Genomic DNA, 25,052 nt, shown 5'->3' on the forward strand with positions numbered 1-25,052 from the left:
AAAAGGCATCGAATTTTTTTCTTAAAAGTTATTTCTCTGCGCAGTCTACACTGCTACACCCTTAGAAGCTCTTCAGACTCTTCATGACCACCTAGTATATTCATTTTGTTTTAAAATTAATTAGTTTCATGTTACCTCATTGTTATGTCTGTGATTCATCCAGAATCTTTGGAACATTTTACATCTTCTCATTATAAGACGTGCAAAGTACTGTTATCCTCACTTGTGTAGTGACCAACACGTGTGCGCTATGGCAACAAACAGCAAGTGTATTCTTCCGTACATGCAGTAAGTGTAGCTATTAAACATGTAAGTGTTGTAAATTAACGCTACTGAAAGACGGCATATAGCTCTGCCACATACCTGTCTGCCAAATAGACCTCCATGTTCATGTCTCAACTAAATTCCACGTTGTAGAAACATTTTAATCCACCTGATGGTGATGGCATTATCACTGAAATGAGTTGTAGTGATTAAAATTAGAATAAACCACTACGATAAATTGACGATTTTGGTGCGCAGCCTAACATTTCGTGATCTACTGATGACTGATTTACGTATCTGTTAGCGATAGGACTTAGTTGAATTTGTGGATGATCAAGTAATGACCATTACTGAAGCGGTGTATTCAATTTCTGATATAACTGCCATAGCATTCAGATACCAGCAATCTTCAGTACACCCACTACAGCGTAGAAAATGTCAAGGCTGTGGAAACATGGGGGCTTCAATTGCAAGACTGAAATGCTTGCTGTTAGTATCAAACAAGAAGAGGTTACAGCACCACTTGTTCAAGCTTCGATCTATCGCTTTTTGAGTACGCAACCTGATAAATTGTTGTGCTTTTTGCCCACAAATTCATCCGTGTAACGGTAGAAACCTGAGACTCCTGAGCAGCATTAACGCCCATAAAAGAAAAGAAACGCCTTTCAAAGAAACTGTACGTCATTTCTAATATTTATCAAAGCTACAAACAGCTGTCAGTGTGCATGATGAGTTTGATGGGACGAAACGATAAACAGATGTTATAGGACCCCGCCGATTATTCCAAGTATTTCCTTACTAGTGATACGAGCTACAAATAGCGTGAAAAATTTCACGGAGTCACGACCATACAAGGATCATTCACGGCTCCTGCATCCGGCAAAACTATTTCTCGAAGTAAAACTATTCAGTTAATTTTGAATTCTAAAACCAATATATAAGGTAATCACGAGCAAACTTCAAACAATTTCAGTAGGAAAACAGTTGACGTTCTGAGGACAGAGTTATCAACAACAGAAACCACATCTTCACGCTGATACAAATTTTCGAAGGAGTGTCCGAATCAATACTATCTAGCCAGGCTATTGGCCAAAGCGTTTCATTAGATTCACCGACCTATAAATCCATGTTAATCATAAGTCGAACGAACGTGGACGTAACGCTGTTAGAATGGAATACAATTTAGGTAACGATTCTTGATACCCTAGACAATAATAACTTACATCGAACATGATGACGTAGGTCACATTCGGTAGCCAATCAGTTCATTGGTCTACATCAGTATTTAATTTGTTCGTTATACTTGGAAACAAATGCCTACAGAGAGCATCGAGTAAGAAATAATTAAAATTCGAGAGGACCGTTCTGTAGTTTGTTATAACCCAAACATGTTTCAGCACTTTTCGTGCTATCTTCAGAGGGTTTGTTTGCTTGAAGAAGTTAGCTCAAAAAATGCTGCATAAGGCGGAATTCGTCTCTAGTTTTACTTAGCAAGCACGGGAATAAGAAGAACTGAAACAGTCACAAGTTTGTTATTAAGAAAGAACTAAATTTTCAAACCGAAATTCCGTGGTCTTGCAATATCTGATTATTTTGCAAAAACTACTACTCAGTTTTTGCCTCGATATGTGCAAAAAACAAATTTATTGCTAAATTATGTACACGATCGGGAAAACTCCTCTCCACCCGAACAGGTCTTGCAAGGCTCAACGGTACCGACCGGCCGCCCTGTCATCCTCAGCCCGCAGGCGTCACTGGATGCGGATATGGAGCGGCATGTGGTCAGCACACCGCTCTCCCGGCCGTATGTCGATTTACGAGACCGGAGCCGCTACTTCTCAATCAAGTAACTCCTCAGTTTGCCTCACAAGGGCTGAGTGCACCCCGCTTGCCAACAACGCTTGGCAGACTGGTTGGTCACCCATCCAAGTGCTAGCCCAGCCCGACAGCGCATAATTTCGGTGATCTGACAGGAACCGGTGCTACTACCGCGGCAAGGCCGTTGGCACACGATCAGGAAACAGGTTTGAATCTTGTATTTGGATTCCAAAGTTTCTTATAAGTAGGTGTGAAACTGACAGCCAGCAGAGCAAAAAATTTTATTCAACCTCTCACGTATGTACTTCAGGCTGTCTTTTTCTTTGTATTCCCAATCCTTTTCTAATGTACGTGTTTTGAAGACCTAATCGTGCTCTATACAAGGCACATTTGCCTAATATCGTGTAGGGCTCCGGCGAGCAAGCAGGAGTGCCGCAACACGAGGAGGCATGGACTTGACGGACTTGACGAATGTCTGAAGTAGTTCTGAAGGGAATTGACACCATGAATCTTGCAGGGTTGTCTACAAATCCGTAAGAATACAAGGGAGTGGAGATGTCTTCTGATCAGCACGTTGCAAGGCACCCCAGGTATGCTCAATAATGTTCATGTCTGGGGGGTTTCGAGGCCAGTGGAGGTGTTTAAACTCACAATAATGTTCCTGGAGTCACTCTATAGCAATTCTGGACGTATGGGGTATCGCATTGTCCTGCTGGAATTGCTCAAGTCCGTCGGAATGCACAGTGGACATGAATAGATGCAGGTGATCAGACAGGAGGCTTACGTACGTGTCACCTGTCAGAGCTGTATCTAGACGTATCAGGGGTCCCATATCACTCGAACTGCACACGCCCCACACCATTAGAGAGCCTCCACCAGTCTGAACAGTCCCCTGCTGACATGCAGGGTCCATGGATTCATGAGGTTGTCTCCCTACCCGTACACGTCCATCCGCTGGATACAATTTGAAACGAGACTAGTCCGACCAAACAACATGTTTCCAATCATCAACAGTCCAATGTCCGTGTTGACGGGCCCAGCTGAGGCGTAAAGCTTCGTGTCGTGCAGTCATCAAGGGTACACGAGTGGGCCTTCGGCTCGGATGATGACGTTTTGTTGAATGGCTCCCACGCTGACACTTGTTGATGGTCCAGCACTGAAATATGAAGCAATTTGCGGAAGGGTTGCACTACTGTCACAAAGAACGATTCTACCTTAGTCGTCGCTGGTCCCGTTCTTGCACGATATTTTTCGGGCCGCAACGATGCCGGAGATTTGATGTTCTGACGGATTCCTGATATTCACGGTACACTTGTTAAATGGTCATACGGGAAAATCTCCAATTCATCGCTACCTCGGAGATGCTGTGTCCCATCGCTCATGCGCCGACTATAACACCACGTTCAAACTCACTTAAATCTTGATAATCTGCCATTGTAGCAGCAGTAACCGATCTAACAACTGCGCCAGCCACTTGTGTTACACAGGCGTTGCTGACCGCAGCGCCGTATTCTGCCTGTTCACATATCTCTGTATTTGAATACGCTTGCCTGTACCGGTTTTTTTTTTTTTTTTTGGTGCTTCAGTGTATTACGTTCTGAACTCATATCTTCAATGGGTATCAACATGGCGTGCTTCTCCTCGACGTCATAATTAATAGCATAGTTTATTACGGGAACGGACTGCACGAAATATTCTAGTAATAGTAAAGGGGTGATCAAAATGAAGCTGGCCGAAAATTGAGCTTCTAAATCAACTCAATTTACGCAAACGGCTGATCTGTTTTGGGAATTTTCTGCTACATAACGACGCACGCTCTGTTAGCTCACATACCAGCTCAGTTTGAAGAAAATAGCTGAAGAAATGAAATCTGCCGATCAAAATGCCTCGATACCACTTCATTTACAGCCTACCACCAAAACTCTACACGCGAAGATCGATTTGAAAATTTTATCTCCTGCACAACAGAAAATTTGTGAGAATAATTATATAGACAGTTTTTTACAATCTGAATTCCCACTTACACAACTAATCGGCATTGCGATTTTTGTCGGGCTTTTCTCATGTTGTACGTTTTTTGCTATCTCGACACGTTTTGAATAATTTTTTAACAAGCTCTTTCTTGTTAGTACTACGTTGACTCGAAGTAACGCAAACACTTTATGGTTGTTTTGTAATTCTCAGCAACTCTGTAGGCGTATACCACCAAATCGATGTCGAAATATCGATAATGCCAAAAATGGTTGAATTCAGTTTTGAATACGGATGGAAGTCTGAAGAGTCATTTCCGTCCTGCCAGCGTTTGATGCTCAGGTACCCGTCACAACAAAATCAGGTATATTAGTTTTGTAACTTAGCATTTGTCTAAATTGCTCTTAGGTTCAATAAACAAGAGAAAATTTGACAAACACGATCCGAACGAAGCCAAAATGAGCGTAAGAAGAGCAGTGTGATAAGAGTTCAATGAATTCGGAAGTAAAACTTTATCATCGATGTGACGAAAGATCCTAAGAAGTTTTCGTCGTACATAAAGTCAACAAACGAACTGGAACTATGTATTCACTCAGTGCCCTTACTGGCTCTGAAACAGAAGATGACAAAGGTCAAAATACTGGATTCGCTCTTCCGAGATAGTTTCACACTGAAAGATCGTGTTACTGTTGCTCGCTTCAATACTAGCTCGAACGTCGACCGATATCAGTGATCGTGGAATGGAAAATAGGTTAAACTCTATCAACAGTGGGAACTCGCATGGACCGAATAACGTACCTGTGAGATAAACTCGCTCCCTTCTGGAAGTAGTCTATCGTAGGTCACTGGAGCAACGAAGGACACCTAGCGACTAGAAAGAAAAGAAAAAGTAGCAGTTCATTTCCTTTTTGAAAAAGGTTATTCAGAGAGATGCTCATAAGTTACAATACGGTCCGGTCACATTAATGTGACCACCGCCTATGTTCGACGTTAGCGTGCAATAACGACTCACAGATGGCAGCACTGGCTGTGGAGAGTATATAAAAGGCGTGGAGGGGCATGGCCAAACGGTGCTATCCAAAACCGGCGCCGAGACGAATGTGGTGCATCACAGGCCATACACGACAGGGGTGTCCGCGCCATGGATCAAATGGTTCAAATGGCTCTGAGCACTATGGGACTTAACATCTGAGGTCATGAGTCCCCTAGATTTAGAACTACTTAAACCTAACTAACCTAAGAACATCACATACATCCATACCCGAGGCAGGATTCGAACCTGCGACCGCAGCAGCAGCGAGGTTCCGGACTGAAGCGCCTAGAACCGCTCGGCCGCAGCGGCCGGCTGCGCCATGGATCCTCAACCGAGAAACCTAGCCCAGCTGGCCACGGCATTCGAGTCGGCATGACTCCAAATCCCTGTCAGTACCTTCCAGAACCTCACTACCTCTCTTCTGCACGTGGCACGCTGCAAAGGACGGTTATTCAGGCTTTTGACAGCTGGTCACCTTAATGCAACTGGATGGGATATATGGCTTCTGTTGCATAATTATACAAGTGTTTTATGCTCACGCATTATGACGTGTTTGAAGAACCGGAATGTCTTGTGTGAGAAGCAAAAGGGTTTTGGCAGTCCGCTTTGATCGCCCATGAGATCCAGAGCGCGGAAGACGAAGGCAGACAGCTTGGTGCCGTGCTCCTTGACTTCCGGAAGACATTCGACACAGCTCCGCACTGTAATGTAGTGTAAAAAATACCAGCTTATCGAGTATGGATCCGATTTGTGATTGGATTCAATACTTCCTAGCAATCAGAACTCCTGTTCTTAACTGGTCATAGTGGACAGTTGTAAATGGAATTTGAGGCGCTCTTCAAGGAAGTGGGATAGGACCATTATTGTTTACAAGCTACATATACTGTGTGATATAATGGATAACGTCGGGAGCTCCGTGAGGCTGTTCGCAGACGATATTATTCCCTTTAGGAACGTTGCAATGCTAGAAAACTCTAGCGAATTGCAGGAAGACCTTCGGGAGATCAGTGACTAGTACAGGGATTGCTACTTTACCTTGAACGTAAATAAGTGTTCGGCATTGTGAATAAACAGGAGAAAGGGACCTACTATTGTTCAATTGCCCTATCAGCAACGCGCCTCGGGAATGACCACATGAAACTGATTGCAGAAGAATCCGATGTCAGTTGGAGATTCATTGTAAGAATCTAAAAGAACGTCCGCCCCCCAGTAGCTGAGTGGTCAGCGCGGCAGAATGTCACTCCTAAGGGCCCGGGTTCGATTCCCGGCTGGGTCGGAGATTTTCTCTGCTCAGGGACTGTTGTTGTGTTGTCCTAATCATCATCAATTCAGCCCCATCGGCGCGCAAGTCGCCGAAGTGGCGTCAAATCTAAACACTTGCACCCGACGAACGGTCTACCCGACGGGAGGCCCTAGTCACACGTCATTTATTTATCTAAAGGAGTTTTAACTCATTCCCAAATAAGTTACTTAAGTACTGGTAAGCCGATTCTACATCTATACATATACTGCGCAAACCACTGTATGGTGTGTGGCGGAGGAAACCTTATACTACTGCATTCATTTCCTTTTCTGTTCCTCTCGCAAATAGAGCGAGGAGAAAACGGCTGGTCTATATTCCTGAGTACTGTTCGTTACCTGATACCCTTAGTAGATCGGATTAATAGAAGAGGTATAGGAGATCCAAGGAACAGCAGCACATTTCGTAATAGAATCGTTCAATAAGTTTGGGGGAGTTACACTCCAGTGGCAGATGCTACAAGAGAGGCGTTGTCGTACTTTAATTCCTCCTACACATGTCTCGCGAAACGAACACGACGAGAAAATCAGGGAAATTAGAGGTTATGCGGAGGTTTTCGATAGCCGTTTTTTTTCCACCAATCATTCGCGAGCCGAACAGAGAGGAAGTGAACTGATAATGACACCATTAGCACCCTTCGCCACACAGATGTGTCGATGTAAGGAACTCTAGTAATGAAGCAGACTAATACAAAACCTACAGCACCCTTTCTTGGAACCCTAGTTTCGTGTGCTTTATGCACTTAACGAAATTTCGAAAAGATTTGTTTTTTAACAACCCCATCAATAAAATCATCCATCCAGAGGTAAATAAATCATAGGGGGCGAATGGAACATTAAAAGAACTTTACGAAGGATCAGTTGCCTAAAAATTGTCTTTCGACAGTTAACTCATGTGTTTACGTCACCATACACGATGCACAATAAAAAATGAAAATAATGCGCGTAAATATCAAAGATTCTCATCGGAGTAATTAACGTGGTTAACAGCAGAACGATCTACATTTCTCTTCCCGTCCTAGCTGCTTTCTATCTAGTGGTATCAAAAGCAATCCACGCAAGTGCACTTTACGAAGTCATTTAGCGAATCGCTAACTTTCTAAACAAGAGTAACAGTCTTCGCTAGTGATTCACCAAGTGAGAGCTGCAGGTCGCCCGATTTTCTTTATGATCTGGAGATATTACTTTGTGCGAATCAGTTCTTGCTATTATCCTGCTTTTATTTCATTCACAGTTTGTTGTTACAGACCCAGGACGCAATGATTTAATTTTTCCCATATTCTTTGATGATTTCCTCGCCAGGAATACACGTGTGATTTCTCTAAGAGGTTCTTTGCGCAAGGATCTTTCAACGTCTTACAACGCACGGAAGTTCTCCTGTATTAACGCAAAACCTCACCGTGGTCTTTAGATTATTTCTCGCATACATTAACATTAGTCAAATCCAGAGGCCTAACAGTGGGTAGACATGTTACTTCCAATAATCTTTCAAATGAGTATCTGTAGACGAGTGGAAACGGTTCGTTGTTAACCTATGATGTGTCGACATATGACTGCATCGAGCAAATTCCTTTTGAGTATTGGAGACAAATGCCCATGTGAATGAACATCTGAAAATTTATTGTAATTTTTTTCTTTCAGTAATTCAGTGACTGCCGCATTTTCAAGAGGGAGAGGGAGGGTGGGAGTTCAGTAAAGACAGCAAACATGGAGAGAATAATCTTTATTTGTCGTGTAACTATTCACATAGTGTTATTCATTTGAACATAGAGAGTTAATCAGAAATACTTTCACAAAGGGCTAGAATTCGTCACACCAAAACAAGAAAAAAGTACATATAAACTTGTGTCTAAAAATCCTTTGTTTTTTAGTTAATAAAAGAATACGAAGTTCTCATTTCAGAAACTTTTAGCTAATGCTAAAATTTCCTCTGCTTATTTCTACATACACATGCATTCACTAGATTGTAGCCTGTCACGATCTTTTGAACTGCGAAGATCGATATCTATTGGTTTCTCAGGTTTTTTTAACCCGTTGATTAAGGGTCTCTGCATTATAACTGTTTACTGTGTGAAACAGTCGTGTGGCAGATCCAAAGAACTGAAGCCAAGGGAACGCGCAACCCATGGAACCGCTCCTCCCTAAGACACATGTCATCCAAAGCTTCGCCAACAATTTGACTAACGTGCCGGAACCCACCATGCACAAAGCACATGTCTACTCCTGTTTTCAGGAGCAAAACCTGTACGAAATATGAAAGAATATTCTGAAAGAAGTTCTCGTACACCGCATTTTCAAGGCGCGATGAAAGAATGTACGTTCTTGCCACACAGTTACCTACAATTCCAGCACATGAAATTTTAAATTACTGATGATGTCTATTGCCTGGCCTGAGATGTATCAGAGGATTTTCACCCACCCACAAATACCGGTTGTAAAAACCTGCTCTTCAATTTTTCCACAGGTTGCCTCGTTTTTCAGCAAGGCCGAAGGTATTTTCTTTAATAACGCAAAAACTAAGGACTTACGTTCATCTGATTTCGTTTATTTTTCCATTGTAAGGAATTATCCCCAAAGCCGTTGAAATTATTTCTGATATACCCTGGCTATTTATTTCTTCCGTTCATTCACGATCTCTCACAGAAGTACGTAACATGTCATATGAACCGAATACTGCCCGTAGACTGACAAGTCCTACCTAGTCCTATGGGAGGCGGGGGGGGGGGGGGGGGAGCCATACCTGGAGCGACATAGCTATCCTCTTCGTTGTTCTTGAATGGCCGCATTCTGTCGTAATTACTTCTTGTGTTTTTGGGCAGATAAATTTTGCTGTCAGCATACATCTAAGTCCACCGTGACACAATTCTTTCTTCTTTGAAATTGACGGCATGTTTACAGGGTGGTTATAATTAAATGCCGCGCGGGGTAGCCGCGCGGTCTGAGGAGCCTTACCACGGTTCGCGCGGCTGCCCCCGTCAGAGGTTCGAATCCTCCCTCAGGCATGAGTGCGTGTGTTGTCCTTAGCATAATTTAGTTTAAGTCAGATTAAGAAGTGTGTAATCCTAGGGACCGATGACCTCAGAAGTTTGGTCCCATAGGAATTAACCACAAATTTCCAAAATACAATTAAACTTTCGCTATTTGAGAGGGCCCTCATGAAAACGAGTGATCGTAGGGCAATGAAACTTTGTGGAAACATTTGTAAAGACATGTGGAAGAAAAGTAATGAATAACATCATTGAAAGAAATACATTTTAATTTCAACATGAGAAGATAATATTTATTAATTGCATTCTATGTTTGTGTTCCAGGTTACAAACCTTCCTCAATGTGACGACCATCTACATCCATGACTGCCTGGAAGTTTGTACGGATACCATTTCACAGTTGCTTGCAGCATTATCCAACGGTGGTCCACTGAATGACTGAATTTTCAGCTTTCGTGACACAGCCCTTGCACAAACTGAAATTCGCACTGTTGCGTCAAATATTCTCATCCTTGGCAACAGTAACTTCTTCAACAATTCGTGGCGCAACTGGCTGTCGATCTCTCCCAGGAGTAAGTTCCAAATCGCTAGTTAATTCGAACTTCTGTACCACGTTTTTCAACTCCAGTGCGGAAAGAGGACTGAGGACCTCTCCATATTCCTTTAATGCGTCGACACTCGCGATGAGCAGCAGCGCTATTCTGTTGTTTTGACAGAGCAGCTTTACGAGTAAAGCCTTGCTCACCTTGTAGAGATCCATTTTGACTGTCTGCAACTGTAACGCACACTGATGTTTGTGTTTCGACCCTACGACCCCGTAGCAGTGCCGGCACCTAACTGCAAGTCATGACAGTAACACTGCCATCAACGTAAATCTTGTTGCGCACCGTCTGAATACCGTTCCTATAAAGATGGGCACCCACACGGTAAATATTTTTCCGTCTGTACTGGCTCGAGTAGCGAAAGTTTAATTACAACCACGCTGTGTAATTACGGAAATAATCTCAAGATAATTGTACCAGTTGTCTATTTGTCTACCTTTGGATCAGACTGCCAAGTCCGAAGACAAAAAAAAAATCTGAAGCTGCTGGGAATCTAGGAAGCTCATATCTAGCTCCACTGCTCTTACACGTTCGCGAGGGCTATTTCGAATTAGTGCAATCCCTGACATCGAACCTGCGAATTCGTTCAATGACTACTGTCATGTATACTTAGTAAGGAGTGCAAATGCTGAGACACTACTCTGGAATTGATCATACTATCGTCGTGAATACGGTTTCCTTTAAAGATGCACCGCATTTTCCCAGAAGCCTCCCAACAAATCTAAGTCTACTGATTTTACTTTTCGTCCCGTTTCGTATCGTTTCTTAGTATTATCGCCAAATATTTAGACGATGTGACGAGTGTACCAGACGTTAACATCTAGTCTGGTAGCCTGATGATGCTAGTGGGTTGTTTCTCTATATTTACATCAAGTGGGAATATCGTACAAGTATTCTGGTATTTCCTTACGCTCGTTCAACAACGCTACATCTCCGTAGACCAGTGGTTCTCAACCCTGAGGGGTAAAATGAAGTTTTATGAGGTGTAAAAGCTTAACTATTTGATTCTGTTTCAGTCACGAAACTAAATTGTTTTCAAAACATCATTATTCTTTTCACAATTTTGTAAGACTCTAATACCGATTGGCAACGGCCTTGCCGCAGTGGATACATCGGTTCCCGTGAGATCACCGAAGTTAAGCGCTGTCGGGCGTGGTCGGCACTTGGATGGGTGGCCATCCAAGCCGCCATGCGCTGTTGCCATTTTTCGTGGTGCACTCAGCCTCGTAATGCCAATTGAGGACTACTAATCTACCGCTACCGATTAGTAGCGGCTTCGGTCAAGAATACCATCATAACGACCGGGAGAGCTGTGTGCTGACCCCACGCCCGTCCTATCCGCATCCTCCTTGAGGATGACACGGCGGTCGGATGGTCCCGGTAGGCCACTCATAGCCTGAAGACGGAGTGCTAATACTGATTACATGAGTTATCAATAGACCACGGATTTTTAGGTTGTAAAAAAGTACCTAAAATAGGCTCCTTCAGTAGTTCATTTAGGCAATATAAAACCTAAAATAGGCTGTAATAAAAATGATGCAGAGAAAATAAAAATAAATTAAAATACACGGTGTTGACAGTATGAACATCTTATTAGTCATTAAAACAAGGAGAATGAATATTTACACAGTTACAGAGCACAGCAATCTACAACATTAATGTTGAACATAACTCCAAATATTTTTGAGTTCGTGCAAGATAAAGATCTCCGTAAAAAAGATGTGGCAATGGTTTAATTAATACATTCGTAGTTTCACATATTCTGACCATAGTTGGCTTCACAATAAATAACCAAAATCTTTTCTAGGTTTTCTAGTGAAAAACTGTGGCGCTTGTCAGTCAGATTAACGAAATAGGTACTTTTTAGGATTTTGATGCCGAAATAGGTAAAATTAGGCGTCAACGTCGAAATACGCAATTTTAGCTCCTATAGAACTAGCGGTATTCAGTTTAGTTAGTCACGAAACGCATAAGTACCAACTTATATGCAAATTGGAGCTTAGGAAAAAAATAGGTTTTAACCTAAAGATCCGTGATCTATTTTTTACATATGAATAATAAAACACCTATAAAGAGTATTTGGTACTAACAGGGATAGCGAAGTGTTGGGCAAATACGAAGCATGAGCGCATATCAACTAGCCACCTTGCTGCACGCTGGGCAGAAAATATTTTTTTCCATCTGTCGTATAGTGTGGAAAAACTTGGAGCCACTGTCTTATATGATTAAATAGGCACTTTTTAGAATATTAAAGCCGAGATAGGCAAACATAGGCACTAACGTCGAAATAGGCTTTTTTAGGTCCTATAGAATTAACGCTATTAAGTGTAAATAGTCATGAAATTTTTATGCAAATAGGAACTCAGGAACAAAATAGGTTTTTACCTAAAATCCGCGGTCTAGTTATCAATAATTACTTTTTCTCAGTTAGTAACATTAATGCGACGGAGGTTACAGGTTCCTCAAATAGTCCATCCATTACAAGCATATGTTGTGCTTTGTCCTGTAAATTTCTGATAATAAAAGTGAGACATATAAGTAACAAATGCTAAATATCTCAAGAAAATGTCTTCTCCAAGTTCTAGATAGTATCAGCAGTAGTCCAGAAATTGCTTCATTACTAGCCTCAAGTCGTACAACTGCGCCAGTTCAGAAGTAAGGGGTCCAGCAAACAAGTGACTCACAAGCAGCAAATATGGTGCACACATCTGAACTTGTTTGATTTTAAATGGGGCTGCAGTCTACAAGTGCCGCAATGGAGGGGAGTAACGCAGGGGAAGTATGTTTCGTAGCAAGTGTCTATCCTCAGTGTGGATAATTAGCTTTCTTATTTGAAAAGGAATTGTAGGCTGCACTTGCGATGCACTGCACATTGCTTCATCATTCATTCTAAAACACACACAATAAAATACACACACACACACACACACACCAACATACACACAAAATACATTCATCTTCCGCATCTTTCATCATTTTAAAAATAAAAGTGTTCCAAGAAAAGTCTTTCATTCTACAGTTTAGTTACGTGTTAAAGTTGGTGATAATGCGGAAGAAGGGCGGGGGTACTAACTAAGGTCTGATTGCGCGGGTAATAGACTAAGAAAGGTTGGGAATCACTGCCGTGAACTTTAGTATCGTCAGCAGACTATCTAGTAGAGCTACCGACACTAGCTTATAAATCTTATATATACACTGAGGATATCAGAGATCCTATTACGCTTCATAGGGACACACTTGAGATTATTTTCAATGCTGCCACACGTCCGCAGCAATTTACATGCTATGCCAAGGCGATCTGCGCGTAGCGGCAGTAAAGTGTGCCTCTAAGTATGATCGTTCGGCGGCCTTTGGGAGTGTGCTCCGTGAAAGGGGCTGTCGGATGCGCGACGAACACTGGGGAGGATCGTCAACTGTGCCCGTGGAAGGACGATGGTTCGACGGCCTGTAGGCGGCCGATCTCTTTGACCTTGGGATTTATCTTTATATGGTCGGTATATTTCATAAACGACAGAATAATTGAGGAGGTGACATGTAAAGACAAACACATCCAGTAAATGCAGTATCTCACTATCAACATGAAACTTGTTTCAGCTTAAAATAATCTACTGCAACGCAGACACCTTTACGTTAGCGCCAAACTGCAGTTCATGTTTGTAAACTGAATCTGCAAAGGAAATATTCCTTTAAAAAGTATATTTAAATACTGACATGTTCTCATTTGCATGAATCATTTGGACATGTTTAGCTCTGAATGATTTTCAGGAGGAAATATCTCTTCTTTGTGGCTGGCTCTGAGCACTATGGGACTTAACTGCTACGGTCATCAGTCCCCTAGAACTTAGAACTACTTAAACCTAACTAACCTAAGGACAGCACACAACACCCAGCCATCACGAGGCAGAGAAAATCCCTGACCCCGCCGGGAATCGAACCCGGGAACCCGGGCGTGGGAAGCGAGAACGCTACCGCACGACCACGAGATGCGGGCTCTCTTCTTTGTCAAATAACTTAAACCTTATTGTATAATGCTTGCTATATCATATTATATATTTGTAACAATTTAGTAGTGTATGCGATATCCTGGAAAAATTATAAACTGACAACTGTAATGTTTAAATTCCTTTTCAGTGTTTTCCCAAAAGCTCTGATTTTATTGTTACTTCAAAACTAAACGATGTAACAATGGCATTACGTTTTGTGGGAAACGTTTTCTGATGTATCTGTTACACTTCTTCATCCAATTTAATTCAGCACTATCAAAGTGACGAAATAATAATTATTAATGTGCTTGTTATGTAACATTTTTTTGTGTGTTGTTCCTGGTCAGATGTAAGAGAGGCCCATAGGACCCTAATCTGGTAAAGCTAAATAAGCAATAAATAAATGAATAAATAGTATTAGTACTATCAGGGCGCCAATATCCGGCGCTTGGGCAGTGGTGACGTTTTTGGATAATATCACTGTGGTGGTTATGTAGAGAATATTTGTGCAATTATTCCATGTTAGTACGGCTGACTCATCTTATTATCATTGTAATACTTGCGACTTTTAACTGCGAAACGGTATCTCTGTGTATACAGAGATATTGTAACTGATGCGTTAAAACTGTAGCTGGAGGAGCCTTACCTGAGTGACTGAGTGACAGTTTCATTAGTTGCACTTGTGTTTCAATTAATCTTAATCGTTGTAAAATCCAAGTTCCAGTCTCAGTATTTGCCAAATTAATAAAGAATTATTCTGTTTCATTAATCACTGATTATCTGATTACTATTGAAATTAAATATGGAGGAGGAGATTAGTGTTTAACGTCCCGTCGACAACGAGGTCATTAGAGACGGAGCGCAAGCTCGGTTGAGGGAAGGATGGGAAAGGAAATCGGCCGTGCCCTATCAAAGGAACCATCCCGGCATTTGCCTGAAGCGATTTAGGGAAATCACGGAAAACCTAAATCAGGATGGCTGGAGACGGGATTGAACCGTCGTCCTCCCGAATGCGAGTCCAGTGTGCTAACCACTGCGCCACCTCGCTCGGTGATTAAATATGTGTTACTTAAATTGCTATGGATATGTACAAGAGGTGCACCTTATACACTCCTGGAAATTGAAATAAGAACACCGTGAATTCATTGTCCCAGGAAGGGGAAACTTTATTGACACATTCCTGGGGTCAGATACATCACATGATCACACTGACAGAACCACAGGCACATAGACACAGGCAACAGAGCATGCACAATGTCGGCACTACTACAGTGTATATCCACCTTTCGCAGCAATGCAGGCTGCTATTCTCCCATGGAGACGATCGTAGAGATGCTGGATGTAGTCCTGTGGAACGGCTTGCCATGCCATTTCCACCTGGCGCCTCAGTTGGACCAGCGTTCGTGCTGGACGTGCAGACCGCGTGAGACGACGCTTCATCCAGTCCCAAACATGCTCAATGGGGGACAGATCCGGAGATCTTGCTGGCCAGGGTGGTTGAGTTACACCTTCTAGAGCACGTTGGGTGGCACGGGATACATGCGGACGTGCATTGTCCTGTTGCAACAGCAAGTTCCCTTGCCGGTCTAGGAATGGTAGAACGCTGGGTTCGATGACGGTTTGGATGTACCGTGCACTATTCAGTGTCCCCTCGACGATCACTAGTGGTGTACGGCCAGTGTAGGAGATCGCTCCCCACACCATGATGCCGGGTGTGGGCCCTGTGTGCCTCGGTCGTATGCAGTCCTGATTGTGGCGCTCACCTGCACGGCGCCAAACACGCATACGGCCATCATTGGCACCAAGGCAGAAGCGACTCTCATCGCTGAAGACGACACGTCTCCATTCGTCCCTCCATTCACGCCTGTCGCGACGCCACTGGAGGCGGGCTGCACGATGTTGGGGCGTGAGCGGAAGACGGCCTAACGGTGTGCGGGACCGTAGCCCAGCTTCATGGAGACTGTTGCGAATGGTCCTCGCCGATACCCCAGGAGCAACAGTGTCCCTAATTTGCTGGGAAGTGGCGGTGCGGTCCCCTACGGCACTGCGTAGGATCCTACGGTCTTGGCGTGCATCCGTGCGTCGCTGCGGTCCGGTCCCAGGTCGACGGGCACGTGCACCTTCCGCCGACCACTGGCGACAACATCGATGTACTGTGGAGCCCTCACGCCCCACGTGTTGAGCAATTCGGCGGTACGTCCACCCGGCCTCCCGCATGCCCACTATACGCCCTCGCTCAAAGTCCGTCAACTGCACATACGGTTCACGTCCACGCTGTCGCGGCATGCTACCAGTGTTAAAGACTGCGATGGAGCTCCGTATGCCACGGCAAACTGGCTGACACTGACGGCGGCGGTGCACAAATGCTGCGCAGCTAGCGCCATTCGACGGCCAACACCGCGGTTCCTGGTGTGTCCGCTGTGCCGTGCGTGTGATCATTGCTTGTATAGCCCTCTCGCAGTGTCCGGAGCAAGTATGGTGGGTCTGACACACCGGTGTCAATGTGTTCTTTTTTCCATTTCCAGGAGTGTATTTATTAATATTTAAATGATTTTTGAGGAATTAATCTTTCCACTCAACGAATGAAATGCTACAATCAGAACCATGGACAAGCAGTTTGTTACTGCCTTGAATTTCTTATCACTGGTGTTGCATGATACTTTTGTCAAATTCATTGTGTTGAAGAACAATTTTCACTCGCGACTCAACACAGCCCTACCACTTCTTTTACCACTGCACTTAGGTTTCTGCCGGACAGTCGCTTTCCAATATTACACATTGGTTTATTTTCTTAAAAATATTGACAGAGCCAATCACATATCTGTGAATACGTAGCTGCGGTAATGGACTCTCGAGTCCGGTATGACCAGTGAGTTAATCACATATCTGTGAAGATATTATGTACGATCGTATTCTGATTATCAGTCGAAAGCCTTTCGGAAATCTAGGAAGATAGACAATCTTCCTGTTCACTTGCAGATAATGTATGACAGATTTTTTAAATGAATAGTGCAAGTTACGTTCCACGCGATTGGTTTCTCCTGAATTCGAGCTGATTATGTGAGAGAAGTTTCTTTTTCTCCAGGGACGTCATAATGTTTGAGCTTAAAGTATGCTCTAGGATTCTGTAACTGACGTCGGCCTGTTGGTCACCAATTCTGCGTATCCGGTCTTCTAGCCTCTTTGCTAACGACAGTGACCTGATCTTTCTTGCAGACATGCGGGACTTATTGGTGCGCAAGAGCTTCCAACCTAGAGAGCAGACTTGTTCTTATAAATGATAACAAGAATAAGCGTTCCATAGTAGCCGCTAGAACGAAGTGAACGCTGCGGCTGCCGGTGACGTGCGGGGAACTCACCTTGGGCCTCTTCCACACGAACTGGAAGGGCGGCGTCTGGTGGTAGAAGACGGAGGACTGCGTCGCCGGGAAGTCCGGGTCCTCCCACAGTTCGCCGCGCTTCAGGCACGACCGCTTGATGCGCTCGTAGTCCGTCATGGCCCTGAAACAGCACGTGGCGACACCTGTCATGCGGAGCTCCAGACATCGGACTGTCTATGACATACAGTTTAGTTGATTGGCGACTCCATGGAGTGTTGTGTGCACCATGACCAAATAGTGGATAGAATTGGAGGGAAAATCAGCATTGGTCGTATTTTGTTGTTTTATTGTCAGCAAAATCGATTTTCAGTCACTTAGTGACCATCCTCAGTGCATAAACTGTGATCGCTCTAAGCTTGTGGTTACAGCTTGATACCAGTGCCTATAAATTTTAATTGTATATTACAGCACTGAGGATGGTCACTAAGTGACAGAAAATCGCTTTTGCTGACAATAAAACAACAAAATACGACCAATGCTGATTTTCCTTCCAATTCTATACAGTTTAGTGTCGCAGTACAAGAGCAGTAATGACATAACTGCGCAACACCTGTGCAGTTTAAAGTTCGTTTATTCTATTACTAGCTGGATACCCAAACTTGTCCAAGCATGTATTTATTCCAGTCTTCTACTAGCCCTAATCCTCCCTCTATCTGACCATCTCTTACTCCCACCTGTCTCTATCCACCTCCTTCTCCCCCCCCCCTTGTCCATCTCCTCTCCCCAACTCTCTGTCCCTCTCTCCCCCCCTCTCCACCACCTTCTCTCTCCATGTTATGACCGCTACTCCAATAGCAAGTTGCTGGTTCTTACCCTCATAATGTTTCTTTCCAGATAACAAGTATTGGGTTGGTGGATAAGTTCGTAACGTTTTCTCATAAGTTTAATAAACACAACAGATACACAGAACAGAGACTTTACTCATTAATAATATACTCCCCTACACTATTTACAACAATCTGTAGAAACCACGTTGTTCTGAGGCGAAGAACGCGTCCAGCGATGTTCGGAGCGCATTTTCATCCGGGAAGGAAGTTGCTTGGAGGTTGCTCGATAGAGAGATGAAAAAGTGAAACATCCGAAGGCGCCAGATCAGGTGAATAAGGCAGGTGCCAAATGACTTCCTAACCCAATTCTTGTGTAGAGTTTTGTGTTAGTCTAGCAGAATGCGGGTGGGCATCTTCGTGGAGTAGCATTACTTCTCGCGGTCTTTCTGATCGTTCTTAGATTGCACCAGTAAGACGTTTCAGTTGTTGACAATAAATATCAGCAGTGATGATCACACCTCGGGGAAGCAATTCGTAGTACACCACACCTTCGCTGCTCCATCTGATTCAGAACATTATTTTTCGTGGACGTGCGCAGGTCTTTTTACGTGGAGTTGCTGCTTTGCTTGGGCTCAACCATTCTTTTCTTTTCCTTATGTTTGCAGGAACACATCATTACTCGTCACCAAGGACGATACAGGACAGGAAATCTTGCTTACTAGTATTCGTCGATAAGGCTGTGTGGATTGACGTATGGCTGTAGCCATTGGCTAGAAACGCTGTGCGTAATCTTTTAAGCTCAGGTGTCATATTTTGAGCATCACTTGAGCGCTGCGCACGGATTGCCAAAGAACGGATGACCGAGTTCTTCTGCGCAGGATGGTGGTAGGATTGGGCGTGCAGATACCTGTCTGTATGTGTAGGATTGCGATATACTCTGTGACCCAGTGTGCCCTCCGTTGTCCTGTATACTTCGCCGTCTAGAAATTGAATTGCACCATTCTTCTGTACTTCGAGCGTGAACTGTATCTTTCCGTGCATGTTGTTCAAATATTCGCGAAACTTGTGTAGCTCCGTTTCACAATGAGACCATACATCGAATGTGTCGTCCACCTATCTGAACCAGCAACGTGGGCGCAAAGGAGTTGAACCAAGGGCCGTTGATTCAAAGGCTGCGCGATGAATATGTTGGCTGCCAGCGGAGATAGGGGAGACCCCATTGCTACGCCGTCTGTCTGTTCGTAGTATTTTCCCTTCCATGTGAAGTACATTGAAGTCAGGCACAACTCAACCAGGTCGCATATGACTGGCGGGACACGCTCCTGAAGGATGCGGATAGTTTCATCTACTGGCACGTTCGTAAATAGTGACTTCACGTCAAAGCTGACTATGATGTCCATAGATAAAATTGTTTCACCCGTTAGGCGTTCTATAAAGTGCGTCGAGTTCTTCACATAAGAGTCCATCTTGCCAACTAGACGTCTTAATTTTGAGGCTAGATACTTTGCCAGATTGTAAGTAGGCGAATTGATCCCATTCACTATTGACCTCAAAGGATAACTGTCCTTTTGTATCTTTGGAACACCGTAAATTCTAGGAGCGATTGGTGCTCTGGGAGTAAGACCCTTGGCCGTGTCAGCGCCAATTCTCAAGTGCCTGCGTCTTTAGAATTATCTTCGCCGTAGGGTCCGCCCTTAGTTCTTCGTAGATGGGATCATTTAATAATTCTTTCATCTTGTTCACGTACTGCGCGGTGCCTAAGATGACAGTAGCATTGCCTTTGTCTGTTGTTAATATCACAATTTCGTCGTTGTTCTTCAGTCCCTTGATAGCTGCCCTTTTCTCTCGGCTAGGGTTGTGTTTCGGTGGCTTGGCATGTAGTAGAACTCGAACGGTTTCCTGCCTAATTTTCTCAGCTTCTATCGCAATGTGTGCCGGAGTGCTGTTTCCACGGATTCGATAATTTCTTCCGTAGGAATCCGCTCAGGTGTGACCGCAAACCGTAATTTATGGTACAACGCGACTAAAAGAAGGAATCGTCTGATACAACATATCCTTAGGCATCAAGGAATCGCCACTTCGGTAGTGGTCGGAAATGAGGGGGTTGGGGGTGAAGGCGGGGGGAACAAAAATTGTAGAGGAAGACCAAGGTTTGCTGTAGCAAGCAGGTTCAAATGGATGTAGGCTGCAGTGGCTATACCAAAAAGAAGATACCTGCACAGGATGTACTAGCGAGGAGAGATGCTTCAAACCAGTCTTCGGCCTAAAAACAACAAAAACAATAACGTATACCAACGGTGTAAACTACAACACACTCCTTAATCGCCGATTGTCCAGCATCATCGAATGCACTTTCTCGGTAAAAATGGATTAAAAACAGTCTTGACAGCAATAAAATATTTATTTACTACGGTGTAAGTAATACTCAAGTATAAGTAATACTTATAGCCCTGATCTTCTCTTCAATACTGCTCTGTTATCACCTGTTATTAGTATGTTTGCTTCTAAAGGTCTTGTGTCGTGTATTAATGTTCATGACATGCTCTACACATTATTTAAGTGATGGCAAATGTAATCTTGTGGTCTAAACCATTTTAACCATTATCCGTGAAGATGGTCCATGATTGGAACCGGTCTATATTTAGGTTTAAAATACAAGCGGCTGATGGTCAAACAGCTTTTTATACATTACTTGAAGGCTGTTGATAGTCTCCCTCCAAAAATGTTTAAAAATGCAACACTTGGTCACGAAGAATGTTTAAATAAACAGCCTGATTCATACGTGGTACGAAAAATACCCCCAGAACACCATAGGACCACTTCTGGCGTGAACTACACTCTCCGCACACTGCCGGTTAAACGTCTCATTGGGCTGCCGGTTCACACTACGCCTTTCATCATTTGAAACGAGGCAAAATCGCGACTCATTGGTCCACACTACGTCTCGAGTCAGCTGCTGTCTGGTTTCTGTGTTGTTTGGCCCACTGAAGACGTGCTGCCTTGTATAGCGCTGCGAGTAACGGCCTTTTGCAGATTAGCTCTCTCCAATTGCCCGTTGTATGAAGTTCCTTTCACAGTGTTCGCTCGGACTCTGGTTAAGATGGGCCTGCAACAATTGACGGTAGCGACTCCTGTTGGGTTAAGGCCAATTCTCTTTGACTCACCTCTGATCCATGTCGGTTAGGATCCCCCTTTTTTCATTACGTTTACGCTGCGTTGCAGATTTGCGAGTGGTATTCCATTTCTTGTAGATACGTTAGAAAGTCTCCTTCAGGGAAGACGGTGGCAGAAATAATGAAAAATTTACAAATTATTTTTATTTGCTTATTTGATAGTAAATATTATTGAGATTATTATCCCAAATTTTTTCCTTGAAATTCGAACTACAAACGGCATAAAGAAATTAATACCCTAAGCAGTGTAATGCGCCAAGCCCGCTTTTCAATGTACCAATGGAGGAAAAATTTTATTGCAGAAGTCGGCCTGTGAACCTAGAAAATATAGCTTTAGAAGGCTGTGATTTTTTTGTATATATAACAGCAGTGTTGTAAGAAGGCTGTGGAGCCATTTTCTGGTTCAATCAGTGTTGTATAGAAGGCTGTGGAGTGTTGTAAACAAGTTTTGTGCTGTTCAGTATAATTCGAGTGACGTTTGATTTATTGTGCCATTCTTTGTGCAAGGTTGAAGCTGTTGATCCCTTTTTACAATGCCTAGGCCTGGTAAAGTATTTAAAAAATATAGTAACTCCCATATTTCCAATATACAGCGAAAAACTGACATTGAGGTTAGGGTTGGGTCTGCAGATGCAAACATTAGCTTGTCTCCAAGTGCATCTAAAATAAAACTTGGAACAGGGATTGTGTCACAAGAAACAAATCATGACAGAAATACAGGTTTCAGAATTGTGGATCTGGAAATGGTGGTAGAAGCACTTAGAAAAGCCTGCAAGTGCTCTGTTTGTGGAGGAAATGTGGGTTTGGTTGATGATGGAAAGAGAGAAAGTTTGGTTTGCACATTGCACATTTTGTGTCAAAACTGTGATGCCGACAGATCATTCAAGACATCAAAGGTCAGTAGTAGAATCTATGAAGCCAATATGAGATTTGCTCATAGACTCAGATGTATAGGGATTGGAAGAGATGGTGGAAACCATTTATGTGTTATTATGAACGTGCCTGGTCCTCCCCTAAAATTTTCTGCAATGAATACTGCTCTCCTCAATGCAGTTGCAGAAGTAAGTGAAGAGAGCATGAAAATGGCAGTCCTGGGGGCAACTCAAGAAAATTGTGAAGTAACTAATACCAACGATATAGCAGTTTCCTGTGACAGTTCTTGGATGAAGAGGGGGCATACTTCACTGCATGGAGTTTCAACAGTCATTAGTGTCGAAACCGGAAAAGTATTAGACTTAGAGGTGATGTCTAAATATTGTTCTGCATGTTCCTTGCACAAGAAATATATTGATGCAGGAAAGAAATAGAATGGTAAGAAGCCCATAAAGCTGTTTGTAGAAGAAATTATGCAGGCTCCAGTGGTGGGATGGAAGCTGCAGATATGAAATTCATTTTCCAAAGATCTTTGAAAAAGTATGGAGTAAGATACGTACAGTATTTAGGAGATGGAGACTCTAGTGCTTTCAAGAATGTAGTTGAAAGTCAGCCCTATGGAAAAGATTGCACTATTGAGAAACTGGAGTGCTTAGGCCATATTCAGAAGAGGATGGGTGGACGACTCTGAAGACTTGTTGCAGACAATAAAGGCAAGCTACTAGAGGATGGGAAGCCACTGGGAGGTAAAAACAGACTAACAAAGAAGAGAATTGACAACCTACAAGTCTATTATGGTGCTGCAATTAGAAGTAACCTCACAAGCTTGGACAGTATGAGGAAAGCAGTGTGGGACATTTGGTTTCATTACTTGTCGACAGACACTACAGCTCAACATGGCCTCTGTTCTAATGAATGGTGCAAATTTTTGAAAAGTAAGGAAAGTGGGGAAGCTTATACCGATAAAAATAACCTTCCTAATGAGGTTTCAATAGCCATTAAACCAACTTTTAGAGCACTGGCTTCACCAGAACTGCTAGAAAAATGTCTGCATGGGAAAACACAGACCCCAAATGAAAGTTTCTATGCTGTTATTTGGAAAAGATGTCCAAAGACTGTGTTTGTTTCCAATTGGGTAGTGCAGATATCTGCTTTGGAAGCTGCAGCAGTGTTTAATGATGGGAATGTGGCAAGGCTTCACATCCTCAGCAAGTTGGGCTTTACACCTGGCGTCTTCACTGAGCAGATACTGCAGATCATCGATAAGCAAAGAATCGCGAAGGCGGAGACTTCGGTCCAGAACATACAAAAAATTTCTAGGCAAAAGATGTAATTTTTGTGTAGAATTTTTTCCAGTATGTGGCCAATAAAAGCACTTAAATTTCACAACTTTTTGCTATTTTCGACCGTTCACTTGCAGATGAGATAAAATTACAGGGGATTCATGCTTATCAACCAGCACATAATGCATTAGTGAAAGGTACGGTGACTCACTATAGTCACCGAAGCAGAACACTAACACGTCATTTATTTGTGGAATTCATGCAGTGATAGTAGTGGTCAAAATTGTGCCGTAGAAGACCCCTTTGTGGATTCATTATATAACTTTTTTTCAAATTAATAACGTTTCAGGATTAGTTATCAATGCGGTATCGTGCCGAGACACCGATGTCGGCATTAACATGGCGGATATGTGGAAACGAAGGATGGTTGACGTCACTAACAACACGAGAAATCCAAATCAGAACTCGCCATCCATGGAAATAGGTGGTTCTGGACCGTGAATGTTGTTGTTATTAATGCCTTAAAATATTTAAAAATTAGAAAATATGAGATCACAGACAGAAAATAGGAGTTTGGATCAGTGACATAAAATGATGGAAAGCTCATTGTCTGAAAGGAACTGCCATGTTACGTTCATTGGTTTAGTCACCTCAGAATCAAACTGTCGCCTTCCAGCTAGCCTAGGTCCCAGACTACGACACAGATCAGTCTGTCACCGCAACCTCATAAAAAATATGGGTCTAGAATATAAGGCAATCCGAAACATCGTTCCCCTCAATGAATCTACATCTCCACTAGTAAATACTACGATCTAAGGCACCACAAAAAAAATAAAATAAACGACGTGTTGTTTATAAACGTACGACAGACATCTAAAACTGAAACATACAAAATAACGACCCAGAATCTATTTACATAACGCCTGACGTCCCACTTCAAAGGATTTACAGATGACTTTCGTTATTCACTAGATCCATCGTGGCCGGCAACAGGCAACAGATATATATTTAAAATACATCACAAACAAATCATTTTAAAGTGCTTGTATCTCTCATTAACCTCTCATTAACAAGTTACAATTCATACATATTACGTACGTACAATGATTTAAAAGCTATGAAAAAAATCTGGTTATTAATGATCTTTTCGAGCTACTTCTTTTTCGCGACGCAAATTCCAATTCTTCGAAACTTCCAGCTATCTTTACTTCTTTTCTCCGTACACAGTCCTCATGTATTGGTCCAGTTATCTGTGCTGCGTCATTTCGTTACTTAATGGACAGCACTATTTCGGCAGAGGTGTGCCTTTCAACATTTATATTGATAAAATTAAATTTCCCTCGAGACATTTGAGTCTAATCTTTTTCTACGATGGCACAAATTTTACTTCATTTCTTCAGTTTCCATAATTTATATTGATGTTCTCCATTTAACTGTTTCCTGGTCAAACCTTTAAGCATGCCGCGTGTCTTGGGATTTTGCAGTGCCTGCAAGATAGGTGGAAACGAGGACGATGCCCCGCATCACACGGCTTTTGCGGTTGCCGGTTGGGCAAAGGATACTCGCCTACCTAATCCACATTTATGCTCTCTCTTTTATATTCATTGCTGATTTTAGGT

General features: G+C 43.0%; 1 protein-coding gene and 1 pseudogene across 1 annotated transcript in view; one reads left to right on the forward strand and one right to left on the reverse strand.

Annotated features, from left to right (window-relative positions):
- LOC126187867 (calpain-C) overlaps positions 1-25,052 on the reverse strand; it is a 439,586-nt gene that overhangs the window by 383,911 nt on the left and 30,623 nt on the right. The window contains exon 2 of the mRNA XM_049929190.1: positions 17,317-17,458. Within this exon, the coding sequence (XP_049785147.1) occupies positions 17,317-17,454 (138 nt within the window). The 5' untranslated portion in view covers positions 17,455-17,458. The remainder of the gene's footprint in view (positions 1-17,316; positions 17,459-25,052) is intronic.
- LOC126189359 (5S ribosomal RNA) lies at positions 11,060-11,177 on the forward strand (annotated as a pseudogene).

Source organism: Schistocerca cancellata, chromosome 5 (assembly GCF_023864275.1).
Source record: "Schistocerca cancellata isolate TAMUIC-IGC-003103 chromosome 5, iqSchCanc2.1, whole genome shotgun sequence".
NCBI lineage: Eukaryota > Metazoa > Arthropoda > Insecta > Orthoptera > Acrididae > Schistocerca > Schistocerca cancellata.